This window comes from Barbatula barbatula (assembly GCF_947034865.1).
Source record: "Barbatula barbatula genome assembly, chromosome: 11".
NCBI classification, from domain to species: Eukaryota; Metazoa; Chordata; class Actinopteri; order Cypriniformes; family Nemacheilidae; genus Barbatula; species Barbatula barbatula.
This window is the reverse complement of record NC_136774.1, coordinates 9,800,446-9,822,346: the sequence shown is the minus strand read 5'-3', so window position 1 is coordinate 9,822,346 and position 21,901 is coordinate 9,800,446. Positions and strand designations below refer to the sequence as shown.

Sequence of the window (21,901 nt, the reverse complement as noted above, 5' to 3'; positions counted from 1 at the left end):
TCTTTCTCTTAAGGGTATTTTGGTCGGTAATACGTATTGCTAAGAGAGTTGTTGAGACCATTGTGCCTTCTATGGCAAAAAGTATAAATTAGTGCTGAATTATTAATGATAATATGGATTATGTTTTGTAATTTGGTCACTATGAAAAAGGCGGAGGTTCATCCACAGTTAGAAACAGACCAAGTGGCCACTGTTCATCGTTCATTTCTTAGTTGTTTAACCTTAAGTGTCAGATGAGGATGATGGTGTATAAATGTTTTGAGTGCTTTGTGTGTGGGATCTTGTAAACTGGTCGATTTTATGATATTGATTATACAACAGATAGTTCTTGTTCTTTATTTTGTTTGTGTATGTGGGTAACAACGCTGAGAAAGTGGGCAAGCAAACCTCGAGTGGAGAGGTAAATGTTTGTCACTCTGCTCAACTTCCATATTTGGGTCGTGTTTCTTTGTGACAAAAGTTCTTGCTTCAGGTGGAAACTGTTATAACTGGTTGGAATGTTAGAATTGTCTGTTGTACCAAATACCAGGAAAATCTCCCTCTTAGGAACCTCCCTATCACAGATGGCCTTATACGCATCCTCAGGTTCTGACCAGAGTCCTGATTCTTCAAGAGGAGGACGTGGCTAAGCCTTGTCTATGAAACCGGGCCATAATAGCATAGCCTACAATCCCTAGACTAGTACTGTTAGGGTTGAGACCGGAGTCAGGTGCGGGTAAAAATACAAGAGTTTATTCTGGTTCAGGGAAACAATGACAGCACTTTAAACATAGCAGGCAAAATGATACCCCCCAAGACCCTATCTAGGCTCGAGCGCTCGGCACAAAAAATGTCTGCAACCTGAATTCAGGTTGTTAAAACCCCCAAGGGAATAGAAGTAATAAGATCAACAGTCGTCCATCGGTCCCAGAGTAGAAAAACAACAACCTCCCGAATGTGCTTAGGAGGGATAATCCGTTAAATCTGAACGAGCCGATCCTTACAGAGGCTCGAGTCCATCCGTGGCTAGCCACGCACGCAGCCGCCCGGCGAGAGGGATAAGCAGTGTTCTCCGATGTTCGCACTTGGACACTCGAAGACCCCCCCAACAAGAGTTCTGTAGATCAATGAAGTGTAGATTCCTCAGAGGGTAAGGCAGATGGAGCAGAGGAGGGCGCGATTCTGGGGTAGCGGTGAGACAGACGGAAAACACTGTGCAGATAGTTCAGCGCTGGAGTCAGGACGGCAAGACGGTGAACACAGGCTAAGGACAAAGAGACCCACCACACTGACAGGAATGTAGACCACAAATGGAAACTAGTCGTCTGAAAAGGGACAGTCCAAGGCAGGGATTAATTCCAAAATACTAGGCAAAAAATATTTCCAAGGCTAGAGTGAAAAGTTAACAAGAGGTAGATCCACAACAAGAGAGAATATTACAAGACAAGAAATTCCTTACAAAGGCGCGATAAATCTAAGGTCAAAACACGAAAGCATTCTAGGATTATGCAGTGATAAGCGCAAGACAAACTAACGATCTGACACTAGGTGAAAGAAACAGCGAGGACTAAATAGTGATCCAATTAACTGAAGAGTGGCAGCAGGTGCTTGAGATTAGTGAAAACAAAACACGCAGACACTGAACACATGGTGAACTGACAGCTCTACCATATGATAGACAAAACAAACACACCACACGTGAGGTTCAGACCCGAGCCCTGACAAGTACATAACAATTGTTAACAATTTCTCAAAAATACTGTCTATGCAGGTTAATAACACCTGATGAATCTATTTCTAGTCAGGTGGAGTTCTAGGTGGAGGTCTAGATGGAGTCAGCATGAGTGTCTAAAGGCAACTATTTGATTTTCTCCCTAATAAACTCAGCTCATTTTTTATATCTTAAACATGCTTTATCATTAATCCATCTGTTTCTTATGAGAAATACCATCCACTATTACTATGTTCAAAACAAAAACAAACAATGAAGGTGCAACAGCTTTTGAAAACCGAGGAAGAAATAAACAGCCACAGTGACGGGTAACCTTTCAGATTTGCTATTCCAAATATCTATTCTGTTATACAAATGTCAGTATGTTAATGGATGCAGTGCATTATTCTTCACTCTATTGTATTGCTGAAATGGTTTTCATATTTTTAGGAAACCCAGTATCCACACAGACATCCTCCGCTGTTCATCATGATCCAGGTGATGTACTGATCAGTAAATATTGGAGAGGACTCATAGTTCTCTTGTCCCGTCTTTTTTTGTATGGGAGGAGATTTACAGCATATGAAATAATTATTTGTTCTGATTTGATAGGATAGTCTTTTTTAACCCGCGCTGAAATCTTTATTGTGACGTTCTATTGTAGTTTGAGCAGTATCCAGATGTAACAGCAGTCCTCAGTTACTCAACGACATCTAAGTTTCTGGAAATAAATGGATACTGTGATCTCACTAGCTGACAATTGCAGCTCAGTTGTGTGCAGGAACGGTGTGTATTGTATTGTGAAAAAAGCGCCCAGGTGTCTCGCACGTGAAGAATTCTGGGGCCTGCTCACCGATTCTAATGTAAGTGTAGTGGGAAGCACGAGGAAAGGAAAACCATGTTGGTATTCGATTGCATGCTTGCTCTCTAATGAGTCTCACTAATTATTTCTTATATAGGAAATGCCTTCATGAAACTGATCGCTGAAGCAGCTCAACAACACGTATTTAGTTTGAAGGACTAAAAGCTTAAATTAACAAATACAGGTGTTACTGTTTTCTGTTATGACAGAGATAAATGAGTAAATGGATGTTAAAACAGGACATGCTGTGAAGGTAAGAGGTGGAGGTGGACATTGATGAGTTCAACAAAACTGCTATCATGGCTTCTGGCGAGAGATGTGCGTATCAGGAGGAGAATTTTTTTTTTTGGTTCCTTACAGCTACACATATAACCTGTGTTATTTTGGTGGTATATTTTGTGAAGTGGTACTTGTTGTGAAACGTTCAAGAACCGCTGTGTTATTACATTGTCTATGTTTAAATGTGTTTTTTTATTGGGCAAAGACATTTACATTGATGGTGTGTATGTTGTTTCTACATGTAAGCATACACAAGACCACATTGTTGACCACTCTCCAATGAGTGTATATACTTTTAAAGTATGTATGTGTTCACGGAGATGTAGGCTACACCTGCTTAATTAGATATTGTGTTGCAACATACTCAATAAAGCATGTTTAATTTTGTAATTTATGTTTTATTGTAATTGAATATTTTAATAAGTAAAATGTTGTGTAATCCAGGACAATCCTTGTGTTTGACCTTTTTTCACCCTTTGAAAATCTGACTGTGATCGTGTGACTACAAAAGGCATACCATATGATTACCTTTTTTATTTTATATTCTTTATATATAATAACAATTAAAAAGAGTAATTTAAATAATAAAAATGAACTGCTCATTAAGCATCACTTAGAAACTAAATTGAATTGAAAGTATCTGAGTAGAATTGGTTTCTGCTTTGGTTGCATGTTTTTAAGCTATAAGCAGGGCCAGACGGAATCCGCGTCCGCGGGTACCCGCGGATTTCCGCGGAATATTACCGTGTATTTGATTGAGTACGCATCAAGTACTCTGCTGTTTAGTGTTGCAATCTGACGATTTTATGGCGTGTACGATTCCAAAGACATCCACAGTCTACTTCTCAAGTGAATAGATCGCGATCGTTTCTAAAGTATGCTACAGAACAAGCTAATTTTACCTCAAGCAAAGCAAAAGTAAAAACCACTATGTAAGCAGCCTATCTATATAAATGTCCACACGATATGGTTGTCGTGTTCGTATTGCATCGTGTGTTTTTGTTGATAAAAGCAAGCTTAGCCTACACATTATAATTGCGTTTAAGAAGCGCTGCGTAATCAGACGCAGCAAACTCACACACAATAATGCAATGAGCGAACAAGCGCTTATGTTTTTTTCCACATTAATTCCTTTCTTCTTCATCTCATGTGCTGAAACAGTATCTCTGAAAGATCCATTAGCCTAGTCAAAAACACGACTGAGATCGTCATAGTTTACATGAATGATCATCATTATAATAAAATGTCATTCTGCATGTAAAATGTATATTATAAATAAACAAGTAGCTCTATATTCAATAATGGTGTTTGATGCTGATTGCCAAATTCAATACCAGAGATTATATTTGAGTCCCAAACTTCAGATTTGTTGGGTCAACTATTTATTTTATGTTTATAAGACTGTTATGTAATTACCTGATTGTCAAATGTTGAGAGACTTTTTCCCTGATGATGATTGAAAAGTTCAACACTAAAAATCAGATGCAAACACCTAAGTTTTTCTCTGATAAATTACTCGTTGTCCTTTGTTTCAAACAGACTATTCTGAAATTAACATTCAATATTTTCTCCATTCTTTTTGTTATGTATACTATAAATGACACATGGCTTTGTTTAGAAAGCTAGTTATTCCAACTACATTTGTATTGATTGATTGTAAACCTCAGATAAATGTTATTCTTGATTTTACTTGTGAAGTTTAAAGGCCCATTCTCTCAAATCTTTTAAAACATTTATTATTATTTTTTTTAACTTATAACACATTTCAAACAATTTGAAAACTATTCCGCAGAATTCCGCAGATTAAGAAAAAAATTCGGCGCAGAATTGGCAAAAAAGTCCGCAGATTCCGTCTGGCCCTGGCTATAAGCAATAAGAAGTTTGTTCCTGAACTGCAGCATCCAGTCCGGTAGGTGGCGCAAACATCATTGGTGCGCTCTGGCAGTGCAGCCCATTAGCGCGCGCTTCCGCCTGGAGCCTGTAGTTGAATTACTGCGGCTGTTGCTTCTGAGGAGAAACTCAAACCGTTTGGTTGTTACTGTGGATTATGCGCTCGGCTTTTATATCATATTCAAGACTCGATGTGCTGCTCTGGTGAGTAAATGATGTCTGACAAACACTTCTGAGTTTCTAACGAATTGACTTCGGATTCATTTCGTACGTCAGTGTAATCGGACAGACTTGCAAATCAAGTGACGCGGACACGTTTCGGGAAACCTAAAAGATTCCTGTTTACGCTGTTTACAGTGAGAAATAATACATATATAACAGACGACTGCTATTGAAATAGCATCCCGTTTAACTCGCGCGCGCTGTTGAATCTCCTCTCCTACAATGTCAGTAACGACTCCAGACTTCTCCAGTCTTGTTGTTATACTATAAAGCTTGTTTTTTATAAAGAAAATATGTTATTTTACTAATCTATTAAAAACAAGAACTTTATATGAATTGTACAAGTATTTCTAGGTCTGCTGTCTTGCCATTGGCTGTTGTTTTGCATAATTAATTCACGTACGTCTTTGCAGGGCTTTTGTGCTGTTTTGTGGATGTTTTTATTCGTCGTTTAGAAATAGAATCACGTGTCAAGTTCCCTTTTTTGCTATAATGTGTATAATAAGTCATTCTGTCATGAAGTTCATGTTATTTATATGTAGTCTCCGTTGATGAGACTGGGATCTTCCCGTCAGATTGCTGACGTTGGCCGGTGATCTTCAGAGAGTTTCGGGTGAAGCTCTCTCGGTGTTGATCGTTTGTCTCTCTGTGAAGGCTCAACTGTATCTGGCTTTCAGAGGATCTTCGGTCATCTTCCTCAACATTGTTAACTCTGTGAAAGACAGAAACACACTGACACAACTCTTGACATCTGAAGGGTCTTTTGCTTCATGACTGTTTTCAGATCGATGGGCAACATGACGTGTGCGCGTGCATTAGTTTGGGTTAAGCAAATACTTTTATTACTTTTGGGAACATTGCTTTAAAGTTACATTCAGACTACAGACATCCATACGTCATTGCTTTTAATACACCATGTTGACAAAAGCTACTTGAATATCGCTCACAATGCCGAGAAAAGATCCGTGTTTTTTCCCCTACATGTTCCTTGTAGGAAAACCAGATGCAAATACCTTCAGCCTAATGTCTTTTTGTTTTGTAAAGCACCTCTTTAAAAAAATACCTCAAATCTTTAGAAGAGGTCAGAAGAAAAGAGGATTGAGAGAGCTGGTCACGATTCAATATCAAAAGAAACGTAATGAAATAAATTAATACAATTATTGTTTTCAAATCGATGTCACGCTTAAATCAACTGAAAGCTGAAATTTGGCTCTTTTATTTTGAAGCCGAAACCGCGTGGATGGATATTAATATGGATATTTGCGCCAGGTTTACGGCAAACCTTTCGAGTAAGTTTTATTGCTTTTATTTTCACTATATTGTTGTGATTAATTAGTTTATTCGTTTAAAAGTGTGAAAAGTACTTCATCTATAATTAGCCTATTAACCGTGCACCATGATAGGATGAAGTCATTACGATCTCTGACTTTTCTCCATTTCTCGTGTTGGTGCATCATGTGACAGTTTTAAGCTGTTTTGCTTGACATGTGATGTGTAATCCAGCTATTCAATGTCACACGATGCACATTTTCATTTCAGGACCTTCCTGTGTGTTCTAAATGATGCCATTTGACCTTTGACACATGCATTTTGGATCTCCACACACTGTTTTCTTTAGTCTTGTGGCATTTTAACTTGTTTTGCTTTATATACTTTTATCATTTCATGACACTTGCTATGCACTTCTGCCGCTCGCTATGTCATAATCACGTCCCTACTAGAGCAAGCTCCTGGTTGGTAAATGCGTCTCTTTCTTTTCCTCTGTGTTGAAATGTTTGTCCAGTTTGGTGGAGGTGACACAGGGGTGCAGGAGATCCTGACACACATGATTTCTGAGGACAAAGAATCTGTCACATATGTCCAGTCACTGTGAGTGTGACACATTTACTATTTCAACAAACACATTTTCCCATAGCTTTTATTTACTCTCAGTTTTCATAATCTGTTAATATCTTCATATCTTAATATCTTATGAAGATGGCAGTCGTGGCCTAATGGTTAGAGAGTCGGACTCGTGACCAGAAGGTTGGCAGTTGGATCCTCAGGGCCGGCTGGTAACGACTGAGGTGCCCTTGAGCAAGGCACCTTACCCCTACTTGCTCCCCGGGCGCTGCAGTGATAGCTGCCCACTGCTCCGGGTGTACGTGTGTTCACCACTTGCTGTGCGTGTGTTCACTACTCTCTGGATGGGTTAAATGCAGAGGGCAAATTTCAGGTATGGTTCTCCATAACTGACAAATAGGTCACTTTCACTTTTATATAAACATATCTCTTATTAGTTTTCTGACCTGACGTCGCTCCCCGTGTGTGGTTTTCTCTCAGGTGTGACAGGGCATCGGTGACCGTTCAATCATCAATGTCTGAAACAGCCCTTAAAGAGCAGCAGAGCAAAGCCATTTCTAAATTCCGCATGTATACTGTTCAATAACTTCACAGTATTAAAACAATCTTTGTAGGATCTCTAGGAGTATTTATTTTAGTGCCACTTAAAAGGTGTGGATTTGGATGTTATAGTAAACAGAAACAAGCTAAATAAACATCGAACAAGATAAAAAATATATAATACAGGAGGTCATTTAACTGCTTTCCCTTTATGAATTCAATTTATGAATAAGGCTAAATATAAATAAATATAATTAATTTATTTATATTTGTGTTTTTTCGCAATCCATAATTCTAAGATTACTATAGATTTATAGTATAATGTATAATATGTCTCCCTTTTTTGCAAAACGTCGTGCTAAAAGTATTGTAGTTTGTAACATTTTGGGGGGTTGTTGTTTGTAAAATTTGTGGTGTGGTTTGCAGATGGAAGCCGCTGAGATTTGCATTTTAAAAATGCTGCTAAGGATTCGTACGAGACATTTATTCTGCCGAGCATACAGGTTCGTTCACCTGTCAGGAAACCTCACTTATCCTTATGTTTTTTTCAAACGTTCTGTTATTTACAAAATTTCACATCTTCTCAAATGTTTACTTGTGCTGCTCTCCTCTTTTGCTTCCTCTCCCAGGACTAAGTTAACTGCTTGTGCAGAGAAAGCATCTGTATCCATGTTTGCTTGTAATCCGCAGCAGCGTCATCTGATGTGTCCTGTGTGGGGCGGGTCATCATCGGAGAGGATCCAGTATCTTGCTTTGACTGTATCGTGACTATCCTTTCCCCCACTAGTAAGAATGTCAGACTTATTTATTTGGAAAAAAGTATTAAAAATATGTTAACATTTTTACTTGTTATCTGAAGTAGTGTAACTGTGCATCGCACAATTATAACAGTTTGAATCTCTATTAACAAGCATCACAGACTTCTGACATAATAGTTTATTTAAAATGCAGCAAAATGTTAAAGTTGAGTCTTAAAGAAGTTAAAGAGTCTGTGATTGGCAGGTGTGATGAAAATGCTCATTGTGCCCCTCCTGAGCAGAGCTGCACGCTGTGTGTGCTGTGGGGGGTCAACGTGGGTCCTCACAGAAGAGCACAGCCACCTTCAGCACCATGGAGAGCACCATCAGAGGAGGATACAAGACACACCCTTCAGGACCAGAGATAGCTGGACAAAGAACTGGTCCAACGCTTGAGCTGGGTGGGGATAGCCGACGAGATCTTCAAACGGATGCTTCAGAAGTGAGGATTGGAGCCGTACTATCCCAGTTGCTGGATGGTATGGAACACTCTGTTATGTTTATTAACCGTAAGCTGCTGCCTATGAGAAGAACTATGCCACAAGTGAAAAGAAATGTCTTGCTGTTAAATGGGCTGTAGAGAAATTCAGATAGTACCTTTTGGGTCAAAGAGTCATCTTAGTAACCGATCATGCTTCACTGAAATGGAGGTCTCAAAACAGAGGAGAAAATGCACAAATCCCCCGCTGGTTTCTTCAGTTGCAAGACTTCCAGTTAACCGTGGAATACCGAGCTGTACATTTTCATGTGAACACAAATGCCAAACAAGATGTAGGGGATGATTGCTGACTAATGGCTGACACCGATACACATATCTAGCCTTCATATAATACATACAGTATATGTGCCCTTTGAATTCAATTGCAAGATTGCATCATTCACTCTAAAAGGAGAATATAATATATACATATGAGGGGTTGGGCGTGTGACCCACGCTATGTTATTTTGAGCCATCAGAGTTGTTCATAGCTTGCTCATCCCAAAGCGCTTCATCTCTCCCCAAAAACTTCCAGAAGACAGGAAGAGATGCAGCCTTGCTCTTGGGCCTTGTGAGCGTATGGAGGTGCTGATAAAAGATGTAGATCGGATGAGGAATTGGATCAGTCTGGACCTCATCAGGGTCCTCAGATTATCTCATTTTGATAAGCAACGACAAGAGGATACGTCATGTATATAATAAATAAAGAAAAACACTTGAGTGCAACTCTGATCTTGTAAACACTTGTCACAGGGTAGTGCTTCTTGTCTGTAAAGTCAAAGGACCAAAGTTATGTAGTTGATATATAAAAGCATTTATTAACAGAAAGAAATGAAAATATAGTATAAAATTAATAAAAAAAATATGAATATCAATAAAGTCATTAACAGTTTAAACTGTATTGGTAGATCCAGTCGCCTTATTTACAACAACAGGCATTTAAAGGGTTTAAATGAAGAATCACAAAGAATCCTCTGAAAATGGAAAAACAATTTTGCTTTGTGTCTAATAATACACCTTATAATTCAAATATTTAATGTATGCTTATGTTAATTTATATAATTGTTTTATTGTGTAATAATTATATGACATAAAAATTGAATTTTGTTGTATAAATTAAATAAACATTATTTGTTGACTGGGTCTTGTAGTGGTCGTGGGCAGGTTGATATCTAGCGGTTCAGCTTGGTATCGCAGTGTAAATTTCATAATGTTGTAGAGACCTGTTTAGCCAAGGAACGGTTCTTATCAGGGTTTTAGCTTGTTATCAGAACAGAAATAATCTGCAGGTTTATAGATGTGGTGAGAAGCAACAAAAAAGGGAAAAAAAGAAGTTTGTTCCTGAAACTGCAGCAACCAGTCCGGTAGGTGGCGCAAACATCATTGGTGCGCTCTGACAGTGCAGCCCATTAGCGCGCGCTTCCGCCTGGAGCCTGTAGTTGAATTACTGCGGCTGTTGCTTCTGAGGAGAAACTCAAACCGTTTGGTTGTTACTGTGGATTATGCGCTCGGCTTTTATATCATATTCAAGACTCGATGTGCTGCTCTGGTGAGTAAATGATGTCTGACAAACACTTCTGAGTTTCTAACGAATTGACTTCGGTTTCATTTCGTACGTCAGTGTAATCGGACAGACGTGCAAATCAAGTGACGCGGACACGTTTCGGGAAACCTAAAAGATTCCTGTTTACGCTGTTTACAGTGAGAAATAATACATATATAACAGACGACTGCTATTGAAATAGCATCCCGTTTAACTCGCGCGCGCTGTTGAATCTCCTCTCCTACAATGTCAGTAACGACTCCAGACTTCTCCAGTCTTGTTGTTATACTATAAAGCTTGTTTTTTATAAAGAAAATATGTTATTTTACTAATCTATTAAAAACAATAACTTTATATGAATTGTACAAGTATTTCTAGGTCTGCTGTCTTGCCATTGGCTGTCGTTTTGCATAATTAATTCACGTACGTCTTTGCAGGGCTTTTGTGCTGTTTTGTGGATGTTTTTATTCGTCGTTTAGAAATAGAATCACGTGTCAAGTTCCCTTTTTTGCTATAATGTGTATAATAAGTCATTCTGTCATGAAGTTCATGTTATTTATATGAAGTCACCGTTGATGAGACTGTGGGTTCTTCCCGTCAGATTGCTGACGTTGTCCGGTGATCTTCAGAGAGTTTCGGGTGAAGCTCTCTCGGGTGTTGATCGTTTGTCTCTCTGAATGCTCAACTGAATCTGGTGTTCAGAGGATCTACGTCAGCCTCCTTAAACTCATATAGGGGGACTGTAGTAGGGATGGGCGATACCACATTTTTTTGATGCGATACGATACCGATATTTTTTCTTTAAATTTAAGCGATACTGATACCGATACCGATACTGCTATCATTTTTAAAGTGTATGAGAATTTTTCATTTTTATAATAGAATATAATTACAATTAAAGACAAATTACGACTTGTACTGGCCATTAATAACATATTTATTATAAAAGGTTAATTTAACAAAAAATAAAAATGTTTAAACCACATTCTTCCAAAAATTATGATGCAATAACGTAAATCCTAAAAACATTAACTGTGCATTTTTTCACTGTCATTTTAAACAGGCCATTTTTCTTGAACTGTTACACTTACTGTACAGAACTATTACTGTACTGTACTGAAGTTTCCTATTGCAAACTTTCATTTGTGTGCGCGCACAAACACACTTATTTTTATTTGCCTATTTGTACCAAGTGACAAGGGATTACACGTAATAGGTTAACTAATGACCAGCTCTTTGTACCTGGATAATTTTAGCCTCCCTGGAAAGTCTCCTGAAAAAAACGTCTTTTGTCGGACAGTGCATGCGGGTATAACATCCATTACGTATGGGTAAAGTCCACTACGTCATCGCGCACGCACAGCCGGCTGGAAAGTTTTAACATTATAAACACCGTCACCGATTGACATAAACACTGCACAGCTTTGATAACATTTAGTCATGCCTTAATTAAGATATCGATACTTTTTATGAAATATCGATACCTAAACAGTAGCTTTCGAGTATCGATATATCGATACTATAGCATCGATGTGCACATCCCTAGACTGTAGTCCTTCTGGTGTTGAGTGCGCCCATCTCTGATCACCCCTCGGGTTCACTCCCGTGTTCGAGATGTATTTCACCTCAACACTGATAACTCTGTGAAAGACAGAAACACACTGACACAACTCTTGACATCTGAAGGGTCTTTTGCTTCATGACTGTTTTCAGATCGATGTGTAACATGACGTGTGCGCGTGCACGATCACAGGTTTATTACAGACGCGCGCGAACATGACCCCTAGTGAACTTCCGGTTTGTGTTTGGCTGGTGTCTAATCATTTCACTATTTACATTCAGATGAACTTTATTATTGGATTGAATAAACGATTTGTTGAATGTGTCCTGCAGTTTGGTCGCAGTCAAACCAACAGACAGAAACTAGTTTGGGTTAAGCAAATACTTTTATTACTTTTGGGAACAGTGGTTTAAAGTTACATTCAGACAACAGACATCCATACGTCATTGCTTTTAATACACCACGTTGACAAAAGCTACTTGAATATCGGCATGACCAATATCATTCTGTACAACAGTTTTTTTTCTGGTTCTGGTGTTTTCTTTACAGGGATTTAACTGAAATAATTCACACGGTTCTTTTACATTGAGACTCACTGCGTTCATGTCACTGAGCCTAAAATCCAACACTTGAAAGAAAAGGCCGGCCTTCAGTATACGAACACAGAGACTGAAAGGGTCAAGAACCGAACTTTACAAAATATCACTTTGGCATCAGTTTTACAGAGAAAGCTGCTCATGAATCTCCCGTTTGCTTGATCAAATAACAGTGAACTCGCAGTTGTCTGGATTTGTGTGGTTGCGGTAACATAAATCTTTGTTTGTCAATCATGCTCGTATATCCTTTTAAAGCTGTTTTTGTTGAGTGTTTATTCCATGTGACATGCAGGAGTGGGAATTTATTTCACTCTTTCTTCAGTCATGGGACCTCGGGGCTCCTGGAAATGATCTCATCTCTGGATTATACGTCATGTTGTACAGTCACATCACAAGCTGAAACCAGGTCTGGTCTCCAAAACGAGAGCTTGAATCAGAGATGATACCAAGCGTGGAGGAGCAGACCCCTAAAGAGAGCAGTCCGGAGTGTTCCCCCCTCTTCCGTGAGTGTCCTTGTTTGACTATTTTCATCATATTATCTCAGCTGAATGTTACGCTCACAATGCAGAGAAAAGATCCGTGTTTTTTCCCCTACATGTTCCTTGTAGGAAAACCAGATGCAAATACCTTCAGCCTAATGTCTTTTTTGTTTTGAAAAGCACCCTTTAAAAAAATATCTCAAATCAGAAGAAAAGAGGATTGAGAGAGCTGGTCATTACTGATCTCTTACATGGGAGTTCTTGAATCAGATATGGGCGGAGTTCCTTACATAGAGTATACAGAAGTAAACGCAAGCTAAAGTGTCATTAAAGAAATAAATCTGTTTAAACATTCTCTCTTTGACACTTTTCCTGATTTCTGTGCAGATTGTGGCGAGGCAGACTTCAAGAGAGATATCAATTCTGTAGTTGACCTGCATCAGGGGATGGTGTGACCAACGCTGCTTTATTTGGAGCCTTTGTTGACATCGGAGTTGAAGCGGGCTCATCTTAAAGCTCAGCCTTGCTCTTGTGCCTCGTGAACGTGTGGAGATGCTGATAAAGATGTGGATCAGATGAAGAATCGGATCAGTCTGGACCTCATTAGGGTCCTCAGATAATCTCATTTTAAAAAAGATGACAAGATAATACAGCATATATTTAATAAATAAAGCAAACACTTAAGTGCAACTCTAATCTTGCAGGTAAATGTTTGGTTTTGCTCACGTGCATGTTTGTTTACACAAATCAAGTGGAGAAGGACTGGAAACTGTAGGATTTTTATTGTGATTTTTATTATGGTTTAAACGTGCTTTTACATTTAATATGCTTTATGATTTCATTATTGATCATTAACTGTGCATAATATGTTAAAAATATAACCGGTGTGTGTGAGTCCAGTTAAGGACTGATTTCGAGTGAACTTTCTGTACCAAAATAACATGTGTGTGTGTGTGACTGTGTGTTCACACCGAGCGCGAATGAGGCGTCAAGCGCGAGTGATTTACATGTGAAGTCAATGTAAAGACGCGATAGACGCGCTTGCGGCGCGAATAGCGCGAATGAGGCGGCGCGAATTGCGCGAGTTGAAAAATCTGAACTTTGGCGGAAATTCGGGTCGCGTTAACCAATCAGGAGCCTGCTCTAGTAGTGACGTAGACGACGTAGCGAGCAGAGGCAGAAACAAAATGGAGGAGAAATTAATCATCGCAGTGTGTGGACAACCGGAGTTGTATGATACTTGTTCTTATTTCTATAAAAACAGGAATAAAAAGGATCTTGCTTGGAAGAAAGTGAGTGAGGAGGTTGGAGAATCTGGTAAGTTGTAAAAACATTCTTAACTCAATTTGAGTTATATATACATATTGAAACTACAAGGTAGCTAAAGGCGGTAGATTGAGCTTATTATTTTACAACTATGTTCCCGCTAAAGTTCATGTGTTTATTCAGAGGAAGTGTGCAGAAAGAAGTGGAAGAGCTTGAGGGACACATATTTAAAGGAGAGGAGAAAGGAGACAGAGAAGAGGAGTGGGTCAGCAGCAGATGCAGGAAAAAGATGGAAGTACTCTGCGGTCCTGTCTTTTCTAGACCGCTTCGTCTCCCCACGGGAGACAAGCGGGAATATGGAAAGGGGGGATGAGGAGAATCAGGCCGCAGGGTACGACCAGGGCGAGGCAGCAGTAGGTGTGTTGACAAGTGAAGCAATACAACAGGGCAACATGTAGTTGTTTTTATGATGAAAATATAGATTCATTTCTCTGTGACAGGTGTAATGTGCAATTAATATTTAAAATTGTCATGACAGATCCGACTGGTTCTTTTGATGGCAGTGAGCCTGGGTCCCCTCTGCCGGAACCTGCTGCTGCTTCAACATCTGCTGCTGTACCCAGAGGTGTGTACAGGCAATTATGACAATGTTTACATGCATAGTATATTTACAGTGACGTTTGTGAATTTATGCCTTCTCATAGTACAAAATGTTTTATCATTTGTTACAGCACCACCAAGAAGAGCTCGGAGAAGGCCTAGGGAGCAGCCATCAGAGGTGGAGCGACAGCTGCTTGAAGCACTCCGGACCCGTCCTGTTGCCCCAACGCCGCCTCCACGCTCAGAGGATGAGCTCTTCCTCTTGAGTCTGGTCCCTTCCCTGGAGAGATTGCCACCTCAGACAAAGGAATTTGTGAAATTTAAAATTCACAAATTAATTTATGAAAGCAGCACAGTTGTGCTTAATTTGGAACAATTGGAGCCCACAGAGTAGTTTTTTTAAAAAGAGGCAGCAATCTCTGCAGGGAATGAAACAGCATTTCTCTCCTTTCTCCTCTACTTCATTTTGACCCTCACTCTTCCCTCTTCCAAACAAGATCCTTTTTATTCCTGCATGTAAATAGTTGTAAATGTTCTTTGTATATAGTTTTTATTTTTATAAATGTTTTTTAAATAAATGTTCTATAAAATGATCAAAGGTTTTGGTGTGTTACTTTGTGTATAACATAGTAAATCATCATTTATATTTGTAACATTCAAATATTATTTATATATTAAGACTACAATCATTCGAATTGTACATTCACTTTAATTATGTCATATTGCAAATCCACTCACAATAGTATAGTAATTTTTTTATTATTTGTGATTGGACCAGTGTTGTTGTATAGTGTAATGAGAATGTAGCAACGAGACGGATTGATTTTGGAGGATGGCTCCATTTATCATTTACAATATACAAAGTGTGGAAATCAAAAGAAAAGACAATAGAATGGAATAATTATAGGAGCTAAACATAAAAGACATAAACAGCACAGTATGTAATGAACAAAAACTATTCAGTCGGCTGCCACGGGACTGCTCCCTCGGCAGAAAAGTGAGCCATGAAACTGTCCCGAACCCGTATGGCCTCTCTGGCAGAATTATTTGCTGCAACCCGACCAAGACTCTGCAGCGACTCCTCTGTACCTTGCACCCCCCCCCCTCACAGCAGGTGCCTCTTCAGATCTCCTCAGAAAGTTGTGGAGGACACACGTCGCCTTCACAAACCTCTCCACAACATCAGGCTGAACCTCTATGAGGCGGCGATATATCCTCCACTGTGAGGACAGGATCCCAAAGGCATTCTCCACCACCATCCGGGCTCTGGACAGACGGTAATTAAATACCCGTCTCTCTCGGGGAAGGGAGCGCCCAGGGAATGGCCTCATGAGGTTTTTCCTGAGGGGAAAGGCCTCATCTGCCACAAAGACATGGGGCAGGGGTCCTCTGTGGTCAGCTCCTGGTAGAGGACGGTCAGGTGGCAGATGGAGGGTGCCACCACGGAGTGCCTGGCCAAAGGCTGAGTTAGACAGAATCCCACCATCGCTTGTCCGGCCATATCCCCCAACATCAATCACCCGGAAGCAATACCTTGCATCCACAACAGCTAGAAGAACTAGAGAAAAATGTCCCTTGTAATTAAAAAACTGGGATCCGGTATTGGGGGGTGACTTTATCATGACGTGCTTGCCGTCCAGTGCTCCACAGCAGAGCGGGAAGTTCCACCTCTCCTCAAAACCCTCTGCAATGGACCTCCATTCATCTGTGGAGGGCACAGCCATGAACTCCTCTACTAAGCAGTCCCAGATTGCAGTCGCCACATCTGGGACTATCTTGCAGACTGTGGAGACACCAACACGGAAGCTGTTGGCGATGGTCCGGAAGGAGTCTCCTGTGGCAAGATATCTGAAAGAGAAAATAAAATGAACATGGTTATAAATGCAGATTGTGATTCCATATTAGAAAATATAAATTGTTTACAGTTAAATTTATTGATAGTGGCAAGTAGAAAACCACTATATTGTGTTTCAAAGTTTCACATAGCATCTTAGCATTTAAAACTGCAATAAATACATTTAATCAATTTAACCGTTATTTTTCATATTGAAACTGTCGAAAATACACAAGAAAGTGAATTAATCAACATGACAGCCTCTGAACTCAATGCAAAACTAATATTACATACAGGCAACGGAATAAAAAATAGATTCAGTCAGTCATCGCTACTAAAATTAATTTGAAACAAACTCGTCATGTATGTGGAGGTTCAGTCGTTAATTACTTGTAATCACACAGAATATTAAATTATTTACTGACCGGAGACAGATTGATAGGCGCTCTGCAGGTGGAATACAGCGCCTGTAGTTAGTGTCCTGGAGGGAAATCCTCCCACCGACACGGGACAACAGGTCATCGAACTGGGGCCTCCTCAGTCGGAAGTACCGCTGAAAGCGGCCGTCATCCAGGCGCAGCTCCTGGAGGAGTTGGTGAAACTCACCAAGCTGGGTGCGCCTCCGAAGGATCGGGTGGACCCAGACACGGCGCTGAACTTGTTTACGCCGTTTTTCAGCCTTCCACAGCACATACAGTGCAGCTATCCTCTCAACGTAATCCATGTCCGCCATTTCGCAAAGACTGGATTCGCCTGGCTCCCATGAAGCGAATTTGACGCGCGAATAGCGCGAATGACGCGAATTTCACGCGCGAATGGCGCGAATAGCGCGAATGACGCGAATGAAGCGAATGACGCGAATGAAGCGAGTAAACACAAAATGTTCAAGCGTCCAACTACTCGCGAAAAGCGCGTTTTTGACACCTCATTTGCGCTCGGTGTGAACACACAGTAAAGAACCAGGCCCACGTCACGATAGTTAAGAAGAACTATTGTTGTTAAATACTTTTGAAACGCCTATAAGTAACCAGGCTTATTGCACGCCAAAAGGCATTTTTAAAATACCGTTGGTATAAAGTCCACGGCATGATAAAAATGAGATAATTGTGAAATCCTTTTAAACACCTGCAAGTATAAAAGTCTTGCGGCATGATAAAAGTGATTAAACAGGGATAAATGCTTTTAAAACGCTAAAGATACGCTAAAAGCCAATTAAACTGTGTATATTAATTGTGTATTGTATACTGTAATATTATTGTGTAAAATGTCTGAATTTGAGAGGAAGTGTGCGGAGTATGGGTTTTCCCCGGTAGCTATGCAGTGGAATAAAATTGTGGAATTGTTAATGGCTCAGTCGGAGCCGAAAAATCATAAAAAGGAAAGAAAGATTTGGGAAAGTAAATGGAGTCAGATATGTATGGAAAATGTATGGAAGGAATCAGAAAATGTATTGATTAAGATAACACCAAAAATCAGGGAAATGGAAAAAAAAGCGCATGCAAGGTTAAACAAACATGTGCAGTCGGAGAAAGAGCTGATGTTAGACAGGAAGTGAAGGACGGAAACAGTGAGCCTGAGTCATCAGCACCGCCCCTGAACAGTACCGCCCATTGTATCCAACCCTCACTCAGCCCCCACCATACACTTCACCAAAATCGACTCTCAGCAAACAACAGAAATGAGGGCATTAACATGGCAGATTTGGTGGAGGAGGGAGAACCACACGACTGTGCACCGATCACAGAGAGGGCGTCAGTGGCCCTGAGCCAGTCATGACTTTGTTCACTTGCGGGTGCTGTTTCAGGGCTGAAGACGGTAGTTTGAAAGCGGCTTATGCAGTGGTAGAGCAGGTAGGACATGAGATGATTACGAGGGATGCAGCAAGGTTAGATGGGAAGCAGTCAGCACAGAGGGCAGAAATGGTAGCAGTGATCAAAGCCTTGCGACATGCTGGTGGACACCGTGTAAACATCTATACTGATTCTGATAATGTTGTTACAGCTGTAAATGTTGAAATGCCCTTAAGGCGACGATGTGGCTTTATCACATCGTCTGGTCGACCAATTACGCATGCGCATGCAGACAGAGACCTTTAGAGGCTCTGATGATCCCTAGGGAGGTGGCAGTAATTAAATGCACTGGCCACTCTAAGATTGAAGGTAACAATGCTGAAGATCTGGCAGCGAAAGCAGATTAACCTTAATTTAAAACTAAAATTGGCTAAAATCTGTGCACAGACAAAACTTAATTGGCTATCAGCTGTCACTTTCGCACGAATGTCTATCAGCTCATCTGTTAATAGAATCGCTGGTTTAACTAATTTTGAATTGATTATAGGTCGTCAGTTTCCAGCACCCAAGACAGCGCTGACGGAGGAACCTGGACGCCCATTGTCTCAAACTGTATATTTTGACAAACTAACTGATCGGATTAAAACCTTTTCCCATCAGGTCAATCATGTTAAAGCTGAACCGTTAACCCCAGTCACAGCAGACTGGATAAGGATTAGAACATTCCGAAGGAAGTGGAATGAGCCACGCTGGACGGAGCCTCTGAAAGTGACGGCAAGGACGTCACATTGGGTCCGACTATCTGGCAAGGGCAACACCTGGTATCACTTGTCTTCTTGTGTTAACTGTGATCCACCAAACAGGTCACTGTCAGAGACTGCTGTGGACCTGAGGGCTCTGCTGTGGACCTAAGGGCTCTGCTGTGGACCTGAGGGCTCAGGTCCAAGAGAGGGAGGGTATCTCTGGAGCAGAAAGTGGGACACAAGCATCAACAACAGTGGCATTAAAAATCTAGTGCAAAAAAGGCTGTGGTTTGGACAAATTAGATTTTCAAAAAGTCAAGAGTATATTGAGATAGGTGTTCACAGGAGTACAGATAAGTGATAACTATACACTCATTATAATCAAGGGTTATCAACATTTTCGTATTTATTTTTAATCTCTATATCTCAACATTTTCGTATTTATTTTTAATCTCTATATCTTAATTTTCTTTCTAATTTTTCTTTTATTTTTCATATTCATAATTGCTATTGTGATTTGCATACTGCCATATTCATTAACGTATAACCATTTATTCCTTACAATTAGGTAAAGTTTGTGTGATTTTAACTATACATTATTGCCTTAATCGCATATTCCCATTAAGTATACTGTGTTCAATTTTCAAGAGTGTGTTTATTGTTCCTTTTAAGTCCAAGAGAGGGTAACGAGATGAAGCTGTGGGAAAACTGTAAGCAGTTGGGGATCCTATTAATAATCTCAGGAGTTGTAGTAGGAATAATTTTTAGCCTAACTGAGGGTCAGGAAAGCAACAATTGTTAAAACTACAACTAGAAATGGCTAAGGCAGACAGTAAAAAACCAAAACAAATGCCACAACGTCCTGTGGGCAGCGGCTTTGACGGGCAGCCCGGGGTAAAGACCCCACCTTTTCCCATAGTCACACCTGAAACTTTTGGCTATGCTCAGGGAGGACATGTCCCTAATTTCCAATTGATAGAACCATGGGGAGGGTATAGGCCACGGGGCAATAGCGGATGGGCTAGGGGAAGGCCGAATGGAGGAGGGGTGCGCCAAAGGGGTGTATGTTATCAGTGTGGGGGGACTGATCATTGGAGGAGAGATTGTCCCATGGCAGGGGACAGCCAGTATATGGGACCACCTGCGGGAGGGATGGGATCCTCATAGAGGTGGGTCCAGTGGTCGTGGCAGAGGACCACAAACTCCAAAACACCCGGAGCAACAACACCCACCTCCCCACTCGATTCAGGCGCCCTTGAACCCATCATGGGGCCAGGGGGTAGGCGCGGATTGTTGAAGAGGCCAACAGAGAACAATCATGCGAGGTTTGGCTGAGCCTTACATGATTTTAGTGGTCAACAACAGGCCACTAACAGCTTTGGTAGACACCGGAGCAACATACTCCACAGTAACGAGGGGCACAATCACTGACAAAGATCTAAGTGATAAGATTGTTGGAGTTATGGGATTCTCTGGAGGGTTAGAACACTGGTATCCTACTGTTCCTCTTACCACGAAAGTGGCAAATCAGTCCCTGTCACACTCATTTCTGTACTCCACAAAAGCACCTGTTCCCTTATTGGGCAGAGATCTGTTAATTAAACTGGGTGCAAACATTTTATGCTCACCAGAGGGTGTCACAGTCACGTTCCCGGACGGCGCTAAAGTCGACTGTTCACAGGCACACAGTAGAGAGGGCCACCAGCAGGTTTTGTTGGCACTAGGCAAATGGAAATCAGTAATAATGTCGATTGTGGTATCAATAGCTGTATTTGTAGGTATTTTGGTCTCATGTGGATGCTGTTGTATTCCCTGTATCAGATCACTATGTAACCGATTAATATTAGCGGCAATAGAAAAGACAGACCTAACCCCTCCCAAATATACCATGCCTCTATTGTCTGGTGACCACTTCCTAGATGAGGATGATAACGATGATTTATGACCACTTTCAGTGGTCAAGTGTCATGAACTGCTCCGAGACAGGCAGGTTAGATCCAAATGCAGCTTTATATTACACAGAATGGTCAAACAGGCAGAGGTCATACAACAGCGTCAGGGATAAAGTAGACAGGCAGAATCAAGGTCGTAAACAAAGCAAAGGTCAGGGCAGGCAGCAGAGAATCACAGTCGGTAGAACCAGTACAAGATAAAACACGGCAGGAACAAACACAGGGGAAATCGCTCAGAAATGCAGACAGGCTAACAAGACTTCGCAAAGAATGGGTGTGTGGAAGTGGTATATATGTGTATGTGAATGATCTGCAGGTGTGTGTGCAATCAGTGCTGATGAGTCCGGGTAGTGAGTTATGGGAAATGTAGTGTGTGAATGAATGATAAGTTTGATGTGGAGTGCCCTCTAGTGGTCCTCAAGGGCACTCCAGCTGGTGACCGTTACATAACCCCCCCTTTAAGGAGCGGATTCCAGACGCTCCTAACACTGTCCAGGAGAGAGGAGGAGCGGAGGCGGACCCGGGGGCGGGATGGAGGGCCAGGACCGTGGAGCGGAAGAGAACCCGGAGACTGAGGTGGAGCAGGCGTCCAGGGCGGAGCAGGCTGTGCAGGCGTCCAGGGCGGAGCAGGCTGTGCAGGCGTCCAGGGCGGAGCAGGCTGTGCAGGCGTCCAGGGCGGAGCAGGCTGTGCAGGCGGCCAGGGCGGAGCAGGCTGTGCAGGCGGCCAGGGCGGAGCAGGCTGTGCAGGCGGCCAGGGCGGAGCAGGCTGTGCAGGCGGCCAGGGCGGAGCAGGCTGTGAAGGCGGCCAGGGCGGAGCAGGCTGTGAAGGCGGCCAGGGCGGAGCAGGCTGTGAAGGCGGCCAGGGCGGAGCAGGCTGTGAAGGCGGCCAGGGCGGAGCAGGCTGTGAAGGCGGCCAGGGCGGAGCAGGCTGTGAAGG

At 41.4% G+C, this 21,901-nt stretch overlaps 1 protein-coding gene across 1 annotated transcript; it reads right to left on the bottom strand.

The window, feature by feature from the left end:
* Positions 1-15,688: 15,688 nt before the first annotated feature.
* Positions 15,689-17,212, bottom strand: LOC306900302 (uncharacterized protein; the record flags this gene model as incomplete). Its single annotated transcript, XM_079467120.1, has 2 exons — positions 15,689-16,493; positions 16,905-17,212. 2 exons carry the CDS (start codon positions 17,210-17,212, stop codon positions 15,689-15,691), a joined length of 1,113 nt encoding a protein of 370 aa, XP_079323246.1.
* Positions 17,213-21,901: the final 4,689 nt, after the last annotated feature.